The sequence below is a fragment of the Camellia sinensis genome, chromosome 13, assembly GCF_055761805.1.
Source record: "Camellia sinensis isolate YWXY chromosome 13, ASM5576180v1, whole genome shotgun sequence".
NCBI classification, from domain to species: Eukaryota; Viridiplantae; Streptophyta; class Magnoliopsida; order Ericales; family Theaceae; genus Camellia; species Camellia sinensis.
In genome coordinates, this window is record NC_138973.1 from 121,928,582 (window position 1) to 121,946,606 (window position 18,025).

The window sequence follows — 18,025 nt, forward strand, 5'->3', positions numbered from 1 at the left end:
AATTTTGCCAATCAAGATAATCAATTTTTTCTTGTAAATATAAAATTTCATTCTCAAGCCAACACTTTTCATCTTCACAAAACCAAATAATTTCATCTATTTTTCTCAACACGTCATTCCATGGAAATTCACTTATTGGAACATCATGTGATTGTGTTTTACGAGATAGATCTTCTTGTACTTTATCTTGCCTTCGAATTCTTGTCATCATTCCAAATTAGGAAGATGTCCCACTGGACGTGCCAAAAATTGTTAGTAAAAAATTATGCTAAGTCTTGATCGATGGAGACTTAACAACAATTTTAACCAAACAACCAAACAGACAATCAAACGGTTGTGTAAAGGTTCTAAATGCTTTGAAAGTACATGGACTTCTTTGGAACAATCGAAAGAGTGAAGTATCCAAATAAACAAAGACAACTCTAGATGAAATTATCTAAGTTTACAAGAATTACAAGTCACAAATTACAGAGAAAACTACTCTAAGTTAAGATAGTCTACTACTAAGAATTAAGGTAGACTACTCCTAAAGATAAAGAAAAAAAAACTATGATAAGTTTGACGATTTGTTCATCCCTTCTCCAATCTGTATTCAGTCTATTTGTAGAGTAACAATTGACAATTTCCTATTCGAAGTATAATTGCTGGAGGCAGTTTGGCCACTTCATGAAACAAAATCAAGCCACATTCCTTACAAAGTGCAACAAACTGCCCCACGTTGCCAACTTGCTCCCATTTTCTAAGCCCATTTCATCACTTGTAAACCATAACAAAACAAATAATAAGAATAATAATAATGTGGTCATAGTAGGTCTTTAAAGATGATTTATAGTCTGAATCGACAGACCAAAATCAATTAGCCACAATCAATGAGATTAGATTTGGCCATGATTGACATGTCACAATTGACAGGACACAATCAATAAAATTATATTTGGCCACAATCGATAAGCCAAAATCAATAGTAAGATTAATAGACAGAAAAATATTTATGGTGCAAACAGTATGTTAACAATTTTTTTATATATTAAGATTTAGATTAGATTAGTAGATAGATACCCACTTTCTTTTCTTGTTGGTTACTTTATTCTTACTTTGCCTTGTATTTTTTTTTATTTTTTTTGGGGTGGCTTGGAAATTTGCAAAATCGTACAGAGATAATCGATGGAACTCTGATTGCTCCTCCTATTCCAGAGTTTATGGAGAAGATAAAATCCTACTTTAAAGATATAGTATTTTGCTGGCACTGTACCCAATTTCTTATACAGTTTTGGAAAATCATAAAAATTGGGGGCAAGCGTTTACTTACCACTCGACACCAACCTTTTGGTTTTAACAAGATTGATGAAGGACTTTGTCAGTATAGGTTGATATCTTTGGATTATGAATTTGATGTGGATCGAGTGAGTGATGAATATCTTGGCCTCCATGGCCGCGTGTTCCGGCATCAACAGTGGGAGTCTACTCCAAATGTGCAGTATTACTCCTGCAAAGAGTATCCACAACGCAATCGTGCTATCGTTTGCAATATTAAGCAATCTCTGGCTGTACCATTGTTTGACCCTTTGAGGCAACGCTGCATTGGTGTATTTGAGATGGTGTCGACAACTGATATAATAAATGTATATTTGGGGAGTTTCCTTTATTTTGAGGTTTGTCCCCTAACTCCCTAATTGGAATAATCAATCCCATTTTTACGTTCTCTTCTTTACTTTTATTTATTTATTTATTATGCCTATCCAATGATTGTTAATTTTAATTTTCAATGATGGTTTATGGTTCCTTTTTCTTTTTCTTATTTCTTTTGTTGATAGAGCTCAAATTATTTTACTAGTTGGTTCCATTTTACTGGCCAATCCTCAAATTATTTTACTAGTTGGTTCCATTTTACTGGCCAATCTTTTTAATGGTTCATTAATCTTACCCATTCATTAGTTTCATTGTGTAAATCATCTAACATGGAGTTCGTCAACAATTCCTATGCACGTATTGTGCTTTTTATTTTGATATCATATCATTGACATTAATCATTTGGGTAAATTATACTGATCTCTCGTGTGGAAAATTGATAATTTCATTATGATGCACAAGTGCCAACAAAAAATGTCTTATTGTTAGCTCAGTTAACGTTATCATTAATGTAAGGGAAATTGATGTAATTATAACAAAAATATAAGAATTAGTATTTTATTTTTTCACCTCTGAAGGGAGGTGAGTAGAATTTACCTAATTGTTTATAGTAGCCCCATTTACTAGGCAATACAGATTTTTGCTCAAAGTGTTGGACCAATTGAAATACTCCATACCAGGGTAAGGTGCACCTGTCCAAAACAACGAAGCTGATCTCGGACAATTATACAATACCTTGGTGCAGCCTAAGTTGGTCGGGTTAATAGCCTCAACTGTGTTGATTTTTTCATTTACTGTATGTACAATGTTTTGGTATTATTATTTATAAATCAACTTATTTACTTAAAAAAGATTGACTAATAATGTTTAATTGTAATTTTAAATTATAACTTATTTGATTTATTCAGTTTATTTGACCCCAAAAAAGGAAAAAAAATTATTCATAATTTATAGCTCTTTTTAACTGAAACCCTTCAATAAGTCTGGCTAGAAGAGTCTCATTTCTTTTGTCTTAATTATTAGAAAAAAAGTTATGTGACAGTTTATTTAATCAAACAGATTCAATTTTTTTTGCACAAATTATCAAAAGTTGTACCAAATAAATTTATAATTTATTTTATTTACTTTTAGCTAATAATGTAAAAAGCTATAGTCATAAAAGTTAACTTATAAGTGATACTATTTTATTTTTGCAAATATCTTTCAGTTTAAATCTCATTTCAATCCCTTGCAGATTCAAGGTTTGACAAGATCAAAATGTGAACATTTGTATCATGAGAAAGTAAGTAGCAAACTGTAATTCAAATGTTAAATCTTGTATTGTTTTGTTCATTAGCTGTTGTAACAACTCTGGGCTAACAAATATGTATTTGTGAATTATTATCAGGTCAAGGATGAAACTCCCGAAGAAATCAAGAAAATGCTAGACATGGTGTATAGCACTCATTATCTACCTTTGGCTCAGACTTGGTCCTTGTGTAGGCTTTGCAATGCAATGTTCAGAAAATATAGAACCTGTCATAGAGAGGGACGTATGGGTGATTTTTTAGCTGCATATGCCTTACAACACCTACGAAAAGGGCAGGGGGTTGTTGGGAGAGCAATTTTGTCCCAAAATTTGGTATTCTGCAAAGATATTACTCAATTTAGCGTAACTGAGTACCCTTTCGCACACTACGCACACAAAGTTGGACTTACCAGTTCTTTTGCAATTCGCTTGCGGAGTAGTTATATTGAAGACAATGTTTACGTACTAGAATTCTTTTTGCCCCCAAACTACACTGAAGGTAGGGATCCGAGGATTGCTTTGGTTCCGTTATTGACAACAATGAAGCAGCATTGTAAAAGTTTTAAGGTCGTTTCTAGAGAAGAACTTGTGAGAACCCGAATATAAAAATTAAGTAAATAATTAAAAAATAATTTTACAAATCTCAAATATTTTATTATGAATCTTTAAGTGCAAATTAAATATTATTGGAGGATCTTTTAATTAATTTTAAACCTAAAATAAATTTATGGTGAAAGTCATTGATTGAGAAGCAAGATTTATTATTAAAAAAAAAAAAATAGAGAAGAGGGTGTGACTTGAACTCTAGACCACAAAATTAATAAGTTAGACTCTTACCATTTGAATTGCATGTAACTTATATATGTATTTTGTATATTTATCTATCTATTTGACCTAAGTGTGCCCACAACTAGTATAAAATAAAATAAACACAAACCCTAACTCTTGTTATAATTGTTTTCCACAACACTAGCAACCCTAGCAGCCGTGGGTTTATGAAGAAAAGAGAGGGGTTTTTCAATCATCAAGATTATTGTTGTAGTCAAGAAGAAGAAGATGTTGCAATCAAAGAACTTTTGGGTGTGTTGTGTTGTGTGTGATCATCAAAGGTTAGCCCTCTTAGGTTTTCTTCTCTTCTTTCTTTGTTCTTCATCCTTATTCTATAATTATTTTATTCATTCATGGAGAGGTTGTAGGTTTATGTATTTTGTATATATATGTATACACTATTAAGAAATCTGAGGAGCTAAATTTATGTGTAAAGAATGGGTGTAATTCTTAGTTCAAAAATTCTGCACAGAATCGCAAACTTTAAAAATCAAGAAACCATATCAAACGGATGAATTTTAATCTGAAGTTTTTACAGTAGATCAATTACATATTGAATTGCATATCTGATTTTTTTCATAATTTTTGGGAGTCGAAATCCATATAAATTGAGGTATTCAAATCTGTCCAGGAAACCAGTCCGAAACAGTAAATTCGGGAGTGTTGTTCTCTTTGGGTATAAATCCAAAAATTATCAAATTAGTGTCATTAGAACCGGTTACGAGTCTAGTTTCGTACGTTTTTGGCCTTGCATTGATTGCTCGTGTATATTAAGAGAACCGTCAATTTCTTTAAAGTGCTGCAGAAAACAACCTGTTTTGATGTAATAAATTGTAGATTATTATTTTGATAAGCAAATCAAGTGAAACCAATTGGGTTTGAAACTTAGGATATATTAGATCATATCTGGAGGTTATTGGAATTTTTCAAATAGCTTGGAGTGGGTTTTGTAATTTTCAAAGTTAGCGAATAGGTTGGGAAGGCTTGTTTGAAATTCTATTTTATCTTAAAGTCACAATTAATTAAGTTTTGACCGGAACTCATGTCTTGGGTGATTTTAAACCTTGAAGAACATGAACTTAGGTAATATTTAAGAGTAACGGTGAGTTGGGTTGAGCCGTGTTAGTGGGCTTTAGTTGAGGTTATTTAGTTCCTATTTTTTAGTATTTTTAAATTAGTTGTGACGTGTAGTTTTTTATACTTGGTTCAGGGCACTAGTTGGACTTTTATACTCTATTCGAGGATTATATTATTTCGTTTTCAGGTGAGTAGTTTCATGCTACATATTTTTATAAATGTTCCCTTACCCTAAACTGTTGGAAAATTAAATTGTTGTTTCATGATTAAACTGTTTTGATAAATTATTATATTATCAATTGAATCAAATTATTTCTGAAACATGTGTGAACTTGGCATACTGTAAACTATTTGTTTTGGTCTCATGTTTATAATGATGAACTACCATGTTTTGCGAAACTGATGTGTATTGATTATTGGGACCATGTGTGTATTTAGTCCAGGGAAATTATTCCACTGTGTGTGGTGACTCTGGCCACTAGGGAACAGATCCGGGTTGGGCCGTGATGACTCTAGTGCTCAACGATTGTAAGGAACAGACCTTTAAAAACAACTAGGTGACCTTCAATCGGATCGTCTTTGAGAAAAGGCCTAGGTGCCACCCTGAGGATGACTCTTAGTTCGGTATTGGATCCAACGGGGCTTATAGCCTGAGAAATGTGTGGCAGATTATTTGTTTTTATTGGTACCCAGAAAATTATTGGTGTTCATGTTATAATCTGTTTTAAGTGAAAAATGTCGTTTATCATGTTCTTGCGAGACATGAGTATTTTAAGTGTTGAACTGTTTGAAACAGATTGTATTTACCAAACTGTATGCCAATCTAGTTTCTGTGATATATATCTTATTTTGGAATTGAACCCTGTTTTCAAAACTGTATTTACTATCCATGTTGCTACTCACTGAGCTATCAGCTGACTTAGTTGTTTACCATTTCCAGGTGTTAGAAGGACTTAGAGTGGACTCATGGCGTAGCGGGGACTCAATTGCATGGACCTCTAGGGCATTCCTTTAGTTTAGAGTGTTATGTCAAGTTTGTGCATATTTATATTTATTCTTATCAAAGTTCATTTAGGATTATTTTTGATATGTGGGTTGTTTATATCCCATAAGTTTGGCTGGTTTTTGATTACGGTTGATTTTGCCGTTTATACTTGTGGCATGTCACTGGATTGAGTTTTGGTTATTTATTATTGGACTATTGTTCAGTTGTTCAATGTGATTGGATTTGTGTTTAGGCTTACGTATGCCTTGGGCTAAGTCCCTGTGGGCCACGGCCGGTCATGCCTGGATTTGGGGTGTGACAGAACTAGGAGAAGAGTTATCTATTGAATTTCTTGATTTTTCAGAGGACGGTAAACTTTATTCTTATCAAATACCCCAAACTGCAAGATCTCCAAATAAGATGGAGAATGGAGAAGAGACGGTGTTTCTAGATTTATCCTATCAACAATTACTCGAAGTGGATGCACTGGAAACAATATTGTTAGTAACACAGAAGAAAATAACATTGTTTTTACTTCCACACAGCAAAAACTCATAATTAACTCGTCCCAGAGGCTACAAAGAAAAGCTGGAATTCCAGTTAGCTTGGAGAAGGACGGAAAACTTGATTCTTTTAAAAAACCCCAAAGTGCAAGATCTCCAAATAGAATGGAGAATGGAGAAGAGATGGTGTTTCTAGATTTATCCGATCAACAATTACTAGAAGTGGATGCTATAGACACTGGAAACAATTGCATAATCAACTTTTCCAGAATTGACAGAAGATAACAATAGAAGTGGATGCTATAGACAGAAGATAACAATAGCGCTGTTACTTTTGTACAGCAAAATTGCATAATCAACTTATCCCAGAGGCTACAAAGAAAAGCTGGAATTCCAATTAGCTTGGAGGATCTCCAGCAACGTTTTGGAATGAAACTTGAAGATGCTGCAAAAAGCCTTGGCGGTAAGCTTACATATTTAGGATACCCGTTCCTAGCTGGATCCTGTGGAAAATTCATATACTTTTGGTAGCAGTAAACAAAGTATATTTTCTTATCTAGAATTTGGATTTTTCGTTTTGCAGTTAGCCGATCTACAGTGAAGCGTGCTTGCAGGGAATATAATGTCACCTGGTGGTCACCTTAGAAGAGAAGTAAGGATAACCAATTGTTTTTCAATAAACTTGTCCAAGGTGTTGTTCAGGAACAAATCCTAGGATCTAGTCAGCCTCCAATTTCTGGTCCACCTCATATGCAAGACATGGTTACTGCTTCTTGCACAAAGCCACATTTTATAGCAGTGCAAGACGAAAGTATTGTGACCATAAAGGCAAAATATGGAGATGATTTTATTAAATTTCAGCTCCCTGTGTCGTCGGGAATGGTAGAGTTTCAACAGCAAGTGGCAAAGAGGCTGAAACTACAGGGTGGAACTTACCGTGTCAAGCATCAAGACGAGGACAATGACTGGATTTTAATAGCTTGCGATGAGGACTTGCAAAATTGCATTTGCAATTCGATATCACAAGGGAGGAATAAAGTCACAATGTCGATTCAGCCAATTACTAATTGCCCTAATTGCCAATCTTAAATCCTTAGCTGCATGTGGAATTCTCTAGTCTACATTTAAAAGACAATTTGAGGTTTGTATCTTGTATGCTTGTTACAAGTGTGTATGAATTTTACGTACTGCGTGTTGTTTACTTAATTGGTTGTATAATATGATTCAAATTTGTTTGTTAGATTGTAAAAAATTCTTAATCTTAGGGCATGGTATTGTTTTAATCTTAAATTTGGGAAAAAAAGAAAAAAGTAAAAGAAACGAAAGTTAAATTTGTTTCACAAATCTCTTTCCTTCTCTTTTTTGACTCTACAAATCATCCTAAAAATTCAATATCCGAATACAACGCAAGTGACGTTTGCAAATGGCTACAATTGCAAATGACTAAATTTTATTCTAGTCATTAGAATTCAGTGTAGTCTACATTACATTTAGCACTCTTAAATTCTCACGAAATAGTAGCTCTACATACCCAAAACAAAATTATCTAGAATTTAAAATCTAAGACCAAAATGCATTCATGGAGTGATCCCACAACAAGAAGATTAAATCTACACTCTGTATCTTAAATTCAATCAGTTTCTAATTGTTTTTTCTAGTTTTATAAATAAATTTACTTTAATCCCTTCACTTTTATTTAATGACAATCAAACTCTTACATTTTAAATCAAGTTAGAATATAATTTCCGTCCACTAGACTTTAAGAGGCTATAATATTTTTTCTTATTTAACAATTCTTCTACTTAATGAAACACACATTTTAAAATAATTCTCCAACAAAATTTGGTGAAGCTCACACACAAAAGTGCCACCTTTAATACACACACACACACACATATATATATATATATATTTTTATAGAGAGAGAGAGAGAGAGAGAGAGAGAGAGATTTCTTTTCCATGGATATAACCACTTGTTGCTGAACTTGTCATGTATATTTTGAAACTTGAATGTAGACAATTTGGGCATTCTGTATCACATTTAGAGTGTCCTCTGCATATTAGATAGTTCTACAAAAATTGATAAAATGGAGGTGGGAAGGCATATTTGAAGCTGGCTGCTAACTGGCCCTGAAAATGCCGATGGACCAAGCATGTAAATATACAAATCGGAGGATACACATATTTTCATAAACAAATTTTAGCAGCAGTGAAGGCAGTGTCAGCCGCAGCGACACCACATGTAACATGGAATAACTGGCACAATTCGTGATTATGAATATCGGGGGAGATGCAACTGACATATTATCCTCCACATCACCGCCAGTAAGGCTTCCTGCTGCTTTAGTACAGACTGATCAAGGAGCATGTTTCTGAATTCGGAAATTAGGTTTTGAGCGATCTTTCGCAGATTGGGCTGATGCGAGCTCTTTCATGGCTTCCTTTTCTAATTTCTTCTTTTCAGCATCTACCTGCTGCTCATTCTCGTCACGTGTTTTGTCGTACATCTTAACAAAGATAGCCAAGATTTGTGTAACTGCAGGCATAAACCAAAAAAATTAACAAAATTTTTTCTAACTATTATTCACTTAGTTAAATTAAGTGGGAAACTTAAACATTTAATAGAAGACAAGACAAGACAAGAAGAAACAAAACAAAACAAAAAAATTACATAGCTCTTTCTTCTGGAGGTTCTGTGGCCGCATTGGCATGCCTACACTACAAGAAAGCAGCCCAAATAACACGGAGCTTTTTGCGACGATGTTTTCAAACTGTCGCCAGAAATGGCCTTTTGCGACGATGGTGACCCCATCGCTAATGAATATACAAGAAAAATACAGAAACATTTGCGACGCCTGGTGTACCGTCGCAAATTTTTTTTTTTTGAGACGGGAAACATTTACTGTCGCAAATAGTGGACAATTCGTGACGGAAAAAGTCCTTCGCAAACTAACTCTTGTTAAAACGGCGTCGTTTTATCTGTTAGGATTTATCATTTGTGACAGTTTAAATATGCCGTCGCAAAAAGTAATGAAAATTTTTCTATCCTGCTCATTTTAGCCCATTCGCGATCAAGTTTTCCCCAAAATCCCTAAAACCTTTCTGATGCAAAATCCCCAAAACCTTTCTGAAGCAAAATCCCCAAAACCCTTCAGTCAAAATTCAACAATGGTGAATGACGATGACGGCTAGCAGCGAGTGACGACAGTGAACGACGACGGCTAGCAGTGAGCGACGACGAGCAGCGAGTGACGATAGTGAGGAGCAGCCAGTCTCAATCGCGCCTCTCACTCACTCAGCGAGTGACGACGACTGTATGCCCTCTCTCTCTCTCTCTCTCTCTCAAAAGGGCGAAACAAAACGAAAAACAAAAAATGCGAGGGAGAGAGAGAAAACAATCTCCAATATATTCGAAATTTTTATAAAAGAAAAAAACCTGAAACGAATCAGGAATGGAGATTCATTCCTCTCCAAAGTGCTCCAAATGTGGCAAGTTTTTTATTATTTTAAATTATATGGTTTAACCGGGACAACTTATTCCAAATAAAGCCACAGGGGTATGACCTTTTTTATTCTTACACCCCCTTTTTTCCCTTCCTCTAAGGGGAGTGAGGGTGAGTTGTTAAAATGGGAGTGTCCTGTGCCATCTACATCTTTATTTTCCTGAAAGAAATAAATCACTAAGGAACAGGACACAAGTCAATATTCATGTATGCATATATGTTTCCAGACATGCACACAAATACACTTGTATGGATTTTTATGCTGGGCATATTCTTCAATGCCATGTTAGTTTTCTAATCAACTTTCATGCTTGTCTTTGTGTTTTAGTTGCATTTGTAATTAGAGTTTGGTGCCTGCTGTTTTTAAGTGTTTCCCAATTTTGTTTTCATTTATTTTTTATTTGATGTCTACTTCATAATGACAAACCTTCATCTTCTTTTTCTTTTTTTTTTTTAATTTTAATTTTTCACAAGGTGTGGGCAATTGCAGATTCCAAACGACAAGGTTTTCTTGGTTTCGCAGAGTTCATTGCTGCAATGCAGGTTCAAATTCATTTTTGTCATTTTTTTTTTAAAATTTTCCAAATCTTTAATGGATGTAAAGTCAACTTATCTTTTGCAAATTGACAACTTTTTACTTGTAAATTGCATCTAGTTTCTTTGGCACAAGGTGGACATGCACCAACTAATGATATCTTAAATGGCAAAGGTGAGTAGTGTACGTTGTGCAGTTATTGTCGTAGCCTGTTGGATGCTTGGGGTGGTTTGACTGCAAGTTCATGATGACAACCTGAACTGTGGATAAATGATGATCATAGTTTGGGTAAAATATTTTAGCCTCTTGCAGTTGACTTGGAAAATCTAAAGCCTCTTGTCATGGAAGGTTTGGATGCAATACTAGCTGTAAGTATACTAATGTTTTTGTTAAATTGTTTTCTAAATTATTTTATGGAAGTCTTAACTTGCTAATTGATAATATTCAGAAGAAGAAAAAGCGTGCATCTAAAACAAGTGACCCTGAACTGAATGGTAAAAAGTTTTTTCTCTTTAACTATAGAAATACCATTTTTCTTTTATGTGCACTAATCAACAATGATGCAGGTAGTTTGCCACAATCTTCATCAACTAATTGGTTTACTTCTACAAAATCCATGAAGAAGGTACATGTTGCAAATTTAGTTAATAAGTGACTGAATTTAGTTATACATCTGAGAATTTTTGTCACCTTTTCATTCTTACCTTGGTTATTATGGGATCCTAAATGTCATATATAATTGTTTAATTTGACTTCCTCTCTTATGCCTTAGTTCTGAGAATGGTGCTTTCTTTCTCTCATTCATTATCTTATCAGGTGCCTATATCCTCTGTTACATCAATTGTTGATGGCTTGAAGAAGTTGTACATACAGAAATTGAAGCCATTGGAAGTGACATATCGGTTCAACGATTTTGAGTCCCCTTTATTGGTGAGTGATAAATGCATATAGCCATAATTACCTGAATGAAATGCTAGAATGCTCGTGATTCAGTTTCTTTTTCTTTGTATTTTCACAAACTTATAAACAGTTTTATGGCTGTTTCCATATAAATATGTATACATTGTTTAGTACTTGCTTTTGGTGTGTTGTTTTTGGCAGACAAACAGTGATTTTGATGTGAACCTATGGTTATGCTGCTGGGTCAATACTCCAGGGGGAAAACAACTTTCATTAAACATTTACTGGCAAGTAGTTATCCAGGCATGATATTTTCTGTCTCTCTATCTCTGTCTCTGGCAAGTGGAAAAATTAATTTTGTTTGTCTGTCTTCATTTTCAACAGGAGCTCACATTGGACCTGAGCCAACAACTGATAGATTTGTTGTTGTTATGGTATTTATAAAAACATCAGTGTGTTTGGTTTGAGTTTTCTGGATTAAGTTTTTTGAAAACTGAGTTTCTTGATTTTCATTTTTTTTTTGTTTTTAGTGAATATTTTTAAAATTTTAAACATTTTTTTTTTATTTTTTAGATGCACCTTACTTAGATGTATCTAAAAAGTAAAAAAATTATGAAAAAATATTTTAAAAAATTAATAAATACATAAAAATACAAAAAATGTACTGAATTCTTGTACTTTTTTTTTATATTTTTGGTATTTAGTGAATTTTTTAATTTTTTTTTTTACTTTTTAGATATATTTATGTTGGGTGTGTCTAAAAAGTTAAAAAATTGCTTAAAATATTAAAAAAATTCAGTAAAAACAAAAAAACACGGAAAATAAGAAAGTAGAATTTTCTTAAAGTGTTTTTTGAAAAATGAAAACATTTGTTTTTCCAAAATATATATATATATATATATCTTGACATCTCAACTAAAATAAATGCTATGATACAGTGATGTTTTAATTGCTGAAAGAGAAACATAGATCTTGTAGTGAAAGTTTAACAATAAATAGATAAAGATAATTTGCTTCTAATACTTTGTAAGAGGCTAGATCAAAGCCTGTGGTGTAAGCATATCTGCAACGTTCTGAGTTATGTTACATGGATGCTTCTAAATTTGTTAAGTACTTGTGTTGACACTTGAGTAAGGTAGAGTTATCAAAATCGCGCTGAGGCATGTGCCTAGGTGTCCCTAAGGGTTCAACATCCCTTAGGCAAATGAACTTTAATGAAGTGTAGCCGAAGCACAAGGTGCAGAAAGGAGTGTGCCTGTTTCAATTGTGCCAGATTTGTTAAATATTTGATATCAACCCTTTGATCTAATGAAGCCTTTATAATTTTTTGTGTTGGTACATCCTATCAAAGCCCCCAAATAAATAAAGAGCATCAACCTTAATCAACAAGTTGAAGATAAATACCTAATCTTTTAGATGAATCCACACAAATACGTATCTACTGCCAACACCCCACCTGAGTCCATGTAACATAATTGTTAAGTATGCTTTTAATCAGCTCTTTCTCCTGGACTTATCATACATATTGATTTGGTAAGAGCCATATAATTCTTTCCCTCCTTTCATGATTGTATTTTTTTGTTCAATAGTTTTACTAGTTAATTATGCTTTTGTACAGAATGTACCTGATGAAAGAAGTATTCCAGGGAACACTATCGCTGTTCAAGCAGATATGCCATTTAGCGGTCTGACAACATTTGGAACTTCATTTCTGTCAAAATTTGAGTGTTCCCAAATGCCACATCCGGTTAGTTGTTGTATATACTGTAACTTCAATTAAAATTCTTTCAATTATCTCCGTATAATTATATGATCTGAAACACTTTTTATTTGACTATCTGAAGCTGCTGGAGCACATAACATTTGTTGATACTCCTGGAGCTTTAGCAGGAGAAAAGCAACGAACACAGAGAAGCTATGATTTTACTGGTGTGACATCTTGGTTTGCTGCAAAGTGCGACCTCATTCTACTACTGTTTGATCCACATAAACTTGACATCAGTGATGAATTCAAACGTGTGATTTCATCTCTACGAGGTCATGATGACAAGATACGCGTGGTTTTGAACAAGTCAGATCAAGTTGATACCCAACAAGTAAGAATAGTGTACTGTGATATTATTTGACGTACTGAATTGATCTCTGAGTGTCAGTGTCTGCTGTCTGGTAATAGCAATCTAATCTGCATACTGATGGCTTTATGATGTAGCTGATGAGGGTATATGGAGCATTGATGTGGTCACTTGGTAAAGTTCTAAATACTCCTGAGGTTAACTGTGTTTAAATTGGGTAGGGTCTCAATCTTATGGTCATTGCATCATTTTTTACTTTTACTTTTTTTTGAAAGAGGAGAATAAATGGGATTTTTTTTCTTGGTTCGTATTTCTTTTTGCTTTTTTCTAAAAAAATTGGAATATCAAATGCTCCTAGGCTGAATAGTTAAATTCTTATTCATGATTTTGTCAGCTCATTCAATGAGAAACCTGTAAATGAAGTTGTTGCGGGTCCAACTGGCAAAGAACTTTTCGAGAAAGAACAGGGTGATCTTCTTTCTGATTTAGAAGGCATACCCAAGAAGGCCTGTGATCGTCGAGTGAGTCCAATGCAGTTAACTCTTTTGAGGTTGATCTTCTTTCTGATTTAGAAGGCATACCCAAGAAGGCCTGTGATCGTCGAGTGAGTCCAATGCAGTTAACTCTTTTGAGTTTTTTTTAATGTTAGTATGACTGTTTTTTGCATGTGTAAACAAGCAAAAATTTAGCCAAAAATTTTGTGAGCGACCCTGATGACATATGTCCTGCACAGATCAATGAATTCGTGAAACGTGCCAGAGCTGCCAAGATTCATGCTTACATTGTTGGGCATCTTAAGAAGGCGATGCCTACTATGATGGGCAAAGCTAAAGCTCAACAGAAGCTGATTGATAATCTGGAAGATGAGTTTGCAAAGGTATCTCTCTAGTGCCATGACAATTTTTATGTACAAATTACTGATGCTCATAAATGTACCCATTTTACACGCAGTTTTATTTTTTCCTTGTATTTCGCTGTTTAGCACGAAACTTGACACACACGACTGCCTTGGCACGAGAGACTTGTGGAAGAAGACAAGACTCGAATCAGGTTCTCGATTTGGGAGTTAGAGCCGGATTTCACTCTAGATAAATTAGTTTCTTAAGAAACTTAGAATTCGAGGTGTTAACGCCCCAAAATCACCAAACGGCGTTGGATTAGCACGAAACTTGGCACACACGAGTGACTTGTGGGAGAAGACGGGACTCAAATCGGGTTCTCGGTTTGGGAGTTAAAGACGGATTTCACTTTGGGCAAACTAGTTCTTTAAGAAACTTAAAATTCGAGGTGTTAACGCCCCAAAATCACCAAATGGCGTCGGATTAGCATGAAACTTGGCACACACGACTGCCTAGGCATAAGAGACTTCTGAGAGAAGACGAGACTCGAATCGGGTTCCTTGTTTGGGAGTTAGAGCTGGATTTCACTCTAAACAAACTAGTTTCTTAAGAAACTTAGAATTCGAGGTGTTTACACCCCAAAATCACCAAACGGCGTCGGATTAGCACGAAACTTGGCACACACGACCGCCTAGGCACAAGAGACTTGTGGGAGAAGATAGAACTCGAATCGGGTTCCTGGTTTGGGAGTTAGAACCATATTTCGGTCTAGGCAAACTAGTTCCTTAAGAAACTAGTTCCTTAAGAAACTTAGAATTTGAGGTGTTGACGCCCCAAAATCAGCAAATGGTGTCGGATTAGCACGAAACTTGGCACACATGACTGCTTAGGCACGAGAGACTTGTGGGAGAAGAAGGGACTCGAATCGGGTTCCCGGTTTGGGAATTAGAGCCGAATTTCACTCTAGGTAAATTAGTTATTTAAGAAACTTAGAATTCGAGGTGTTGACGCCCCAAAATCACCAAACGGCATCGGATTAGCACGCAACTTGGCACACACGACTGCCTTGGCATGAGAGACTTGTGGGAGAAGACGGGACTCGAATCAAGTTCCCGGTTTGGGAGTAAGAGCCAGATTTCGGTCTAGGCAAACTAGTTCCTTAAGAAACTTAGAATTCGAGGTGCTGACGTCTCAAAATCACCAAACGGCGTTGGATTAGCACGAAACTTGGCATACACGACCGCCTAGGCACGAGAGACTTGTGGGAGAAGACTAGGACTGCAAACGAGCCGAGCCAAGCTTTAGTATGTTTGGGCTTATTTATTAAGATTTTAACGAGCTTGAGCTTGAGCTCGAGCTCGAGCTGAATAAAAATTTAACGAATCGAGCTCGAGCCGAGTTGGCTTAGGCTCGACTCGAGCTTGTTCACGAGCCTTAACGAGCCAAAAAATTTATAAATTCATACTTGCATGTGAGACTAAAGTTACAATTAAAACTTTGATTATACAATTATATATACAATATATATAAACATACTAAAAAAAAGTCCATATTTTACTAAAATAATAATATCTGCTACTACTATTATATAAATGTACTATCTATAGTTAACTATTATTTACATTTATATTTTTTAAATATATAAATAGCATATTTCTCTTATTTTTTATACATATTTTTATTTTATTTAATATATAAATAATAATTATTAAACGAGCCAGCTAACGAGCGGAGCTTACGAGCGGAGCTTTAGAATGTTTGGGCTTGTTTATTAAAAATTTAATGAGCTTGGGCTCGAGCTCGAACGTAAAAAAAAATTAAGGAACCGAGTGCGAACGAGCTCTTACCGAGCCGAGCTCGAGCCTGTTTACGAACGGCTCTGTTCATTTGCAGCCCTAGAGAAGATGGGACTCGAATTGGGTTCCCGGTTTGGGAGTTAGAGCTGGATTTCACTCTAGGCAAACTAGTTCATTAAGAAACTTAGAATTCGAGGTGTTGACGCTCCAAAATCACCAAACGACATCGGATTAGCACGAAACTTAGCACACACGATTGCCTTGGCACGAGAGACTTGTGGGAGAAGACGGTACTCGAATCAGGTTCCCGGTTTGGGAGTAAGAGTTGGATTTTGGTCTAGGCAAACAAGTTCCTTAAGAAACTTAGAATTCGAGGTGTTGACGTCTCAAAATGACCAAACAGCGTTGGATTAGCACGAAACTTGGTACATACGACCACCTTGGCACAAGTGACTTGTGGGAGAAGACAGGACTCGAATCAGGTTCCCGGTTTGGAAGTTAGAGCCGGATTTCGATTTAGGCAAACTAGTTCCTTAAGAAACTTAGAAATCAAGGTATTGACGCCCCAAAATCACCAAACGGCATCGGATTAGCACGAAACTTGGCACACACGACCGCCTAGGCACGAAAGACTTGTGGGAGATGACGAGACTCAAATCGGGTTCCTGGTTTGGGAGTTAGTGCCGGATTTCGGTCTAGGCAAAATTATTTACTTAATTATCTTTGTAATTGTATAGTGGTTAAATTTTTATGTTTTTTTGTAATTAACATATTAACACATAATTATATTGTTATTAATTATTTTTATTTTTTGTTTTCAGATATTTCCCGATTAGGAGTTTGCTTCTTATGGAATGCATGCCTGTGAAGAATGCAACTAACTTTTGTTTTTGTTACCTACGGAGAATGATGAGGAAAACTTTTAATTTTGGTTTATGTTATTTTGAATTATGAACAACATTATGTATTTAAACATTATATATGTATTATGGAACATTTTGTAGTGGGGTAATTTTGTTGATGTGTAGTTATGAATGCAAGAATAATTTTATTATGGAGAAATTGTTATTTCTATACAGGAATTTTTATATTATTATGCAATTATTGATTTCTTTTTCAATTATTTTTTATTTAATATAGGTAATTTTAATATTTTTAATAATTTTATTGCATTTTTTTTTTCGCGACGGCACCACACCGTCGCAAAAAACAGGCAATTTTAATATTTTTAATAATTTTATTGCAAGCTTTTTTTTGTTTTTGCGACGGCACCACATCTTCGCAAAAAACATTAGAACTATTGGCAATAGTGGTCATGTCGTTGCAATAAAAAACGATTCGTGGCAGCATTTTTTGCCGTCTCAAATAAAACTTTTTAGCTATGGTAAAACAGTGCCGTCGCAAAAGGTCTCAATTTTTTACATATTATAGGCGATAGTAAAATGTCGTCGTAAAAGGCAACAATTGCCGTTGCAAAAAAAAGGTGACGGCATCAAAACGTTTTTGCAGCGCCCTCTGTTGTGAGGCCCTATTTGCCGTCGCTAATTTTTTTTTTTGAGACAGCATTAGGAGTATTAGCGACGGCATTTTGCCATCACAAAAACCTGAAATTTTTGTAATGCTAATTATTTTTCATGCAATTTTTGTTTTTGGGCCGAGGATTCTAATTGTTTAAGATAAAGCAATTTCATTTGGCCACTTTGGTCTAATGCTCAATGTAAAGTTTATTTGTATATGATGGTTAACATAGAATTTAAGGATCATGACTAGACGAAATAATCCAAAAAAACCATCATGGTCTTAGAACTCATTGTTTATTCTATGTCCACAAGTTGTATGCACTCAAAATTACAATTTAAGATATTGTTGTAACCAACAATATGAGAGTATACACCCAATTCTTTGTATTAAATTCACATACTATACTCATAATTAGAAATCAAAGTCACTTAGAATGTGGATTGTTTTGATACGGTGGAACGGGAACAGCGTATGCCACATGCTCTCTAAAATGTGGCATATGGAGACTTATATAAAATACTTTATTAGAATTCAAGGTGTTTCTATATT

General features: G+C 34.8%; 3 protein-coding genes and 1 pseudogene across 4 annotated transcripts in view; 3 read left to right on the forward strand and 1 right to left on the reverse strand.

The window, feature by feature from the left end:
- The window catches only part of LOC114267602 (protein NLP6), a 48,738-nt gene extending 41,164 nt beyond the window's left edge, over positions 1-7,574 (forward strand). Inside the window, exon 5 of the mRNA XM_028208659.2 lies at positions 6,894-7,574. Within this exon, the coding sequence (XP_028064460.2) occupies positions 6,894-6,955 (62 nt within the window). The 3' untranslated portion in view covers positions 6,956-7,574. The remainder of the gene's footprint in view (positions 1-6,893) is intronic.
- The window catches only part of LOC114267604 (formin-like protein 3), a 58,542-nt gene that overhangs the window by 21,773 nt on the left and 18,744 nt on the right, over positions 1-18,025 (reverse strand). The window lies entirely within an intron of this gene.
- On the forward strand, positions 1,141-3,523 carry LOC145806269 (protein NLP6-like). The gene is made up of 3 exons (XM_082902723.1): positions 1,141-1,652; positions 2,864-2,911; positions 3,017-3,523. The coding sequence occupies exons 1-3, from the start codon at positions 1,200-1,202 to the stop codon at positions 3,521-3,523; spliced, it is 1,008 nt and encodes a 335-aa protein (XP_082758849.1). The 5' UTR covers positions 1,141-1,199.
- On the forward strand, positions 11,992-14,270 carry LOC114294172 (EH domain-containing protein 1-like; annotated as a pseudogene). Its single transcript, XR_014349517.1, has 6 exons — positions 11,992-12,781; positions 12,867-12,995; positions 13,093-13,344; positions 13,458-13,537; positions 13,715-13,841; positions 14,054-14,270. The product of XR_014349517.1 is annotated as an EH domain-containing protein 1-like (transcript).

Coding starts and splice junctions, on each gene's coding strand:
- LOC145806269 (XM_082902723.1), top strand. CDS start 1,200: ATGGAGAAGATAAAATCCTACTTTAAAGATATAGTATTTTGCTGGCAC. Junction 1,653..2,863: donor GGAGTTTCCTTTATTTTGAG/GTTTGTCCCCTA, acceptor AATCCCTTGCAG/ATTCAAGGTTTGACAAGATC. Junction 2,912..3,016: donor AACATTTGTATCATGAGAAA/GTAAGTAGCAAA, acceptor AATTATTATCAG/GTCAAGGATGAAACTCCCGA.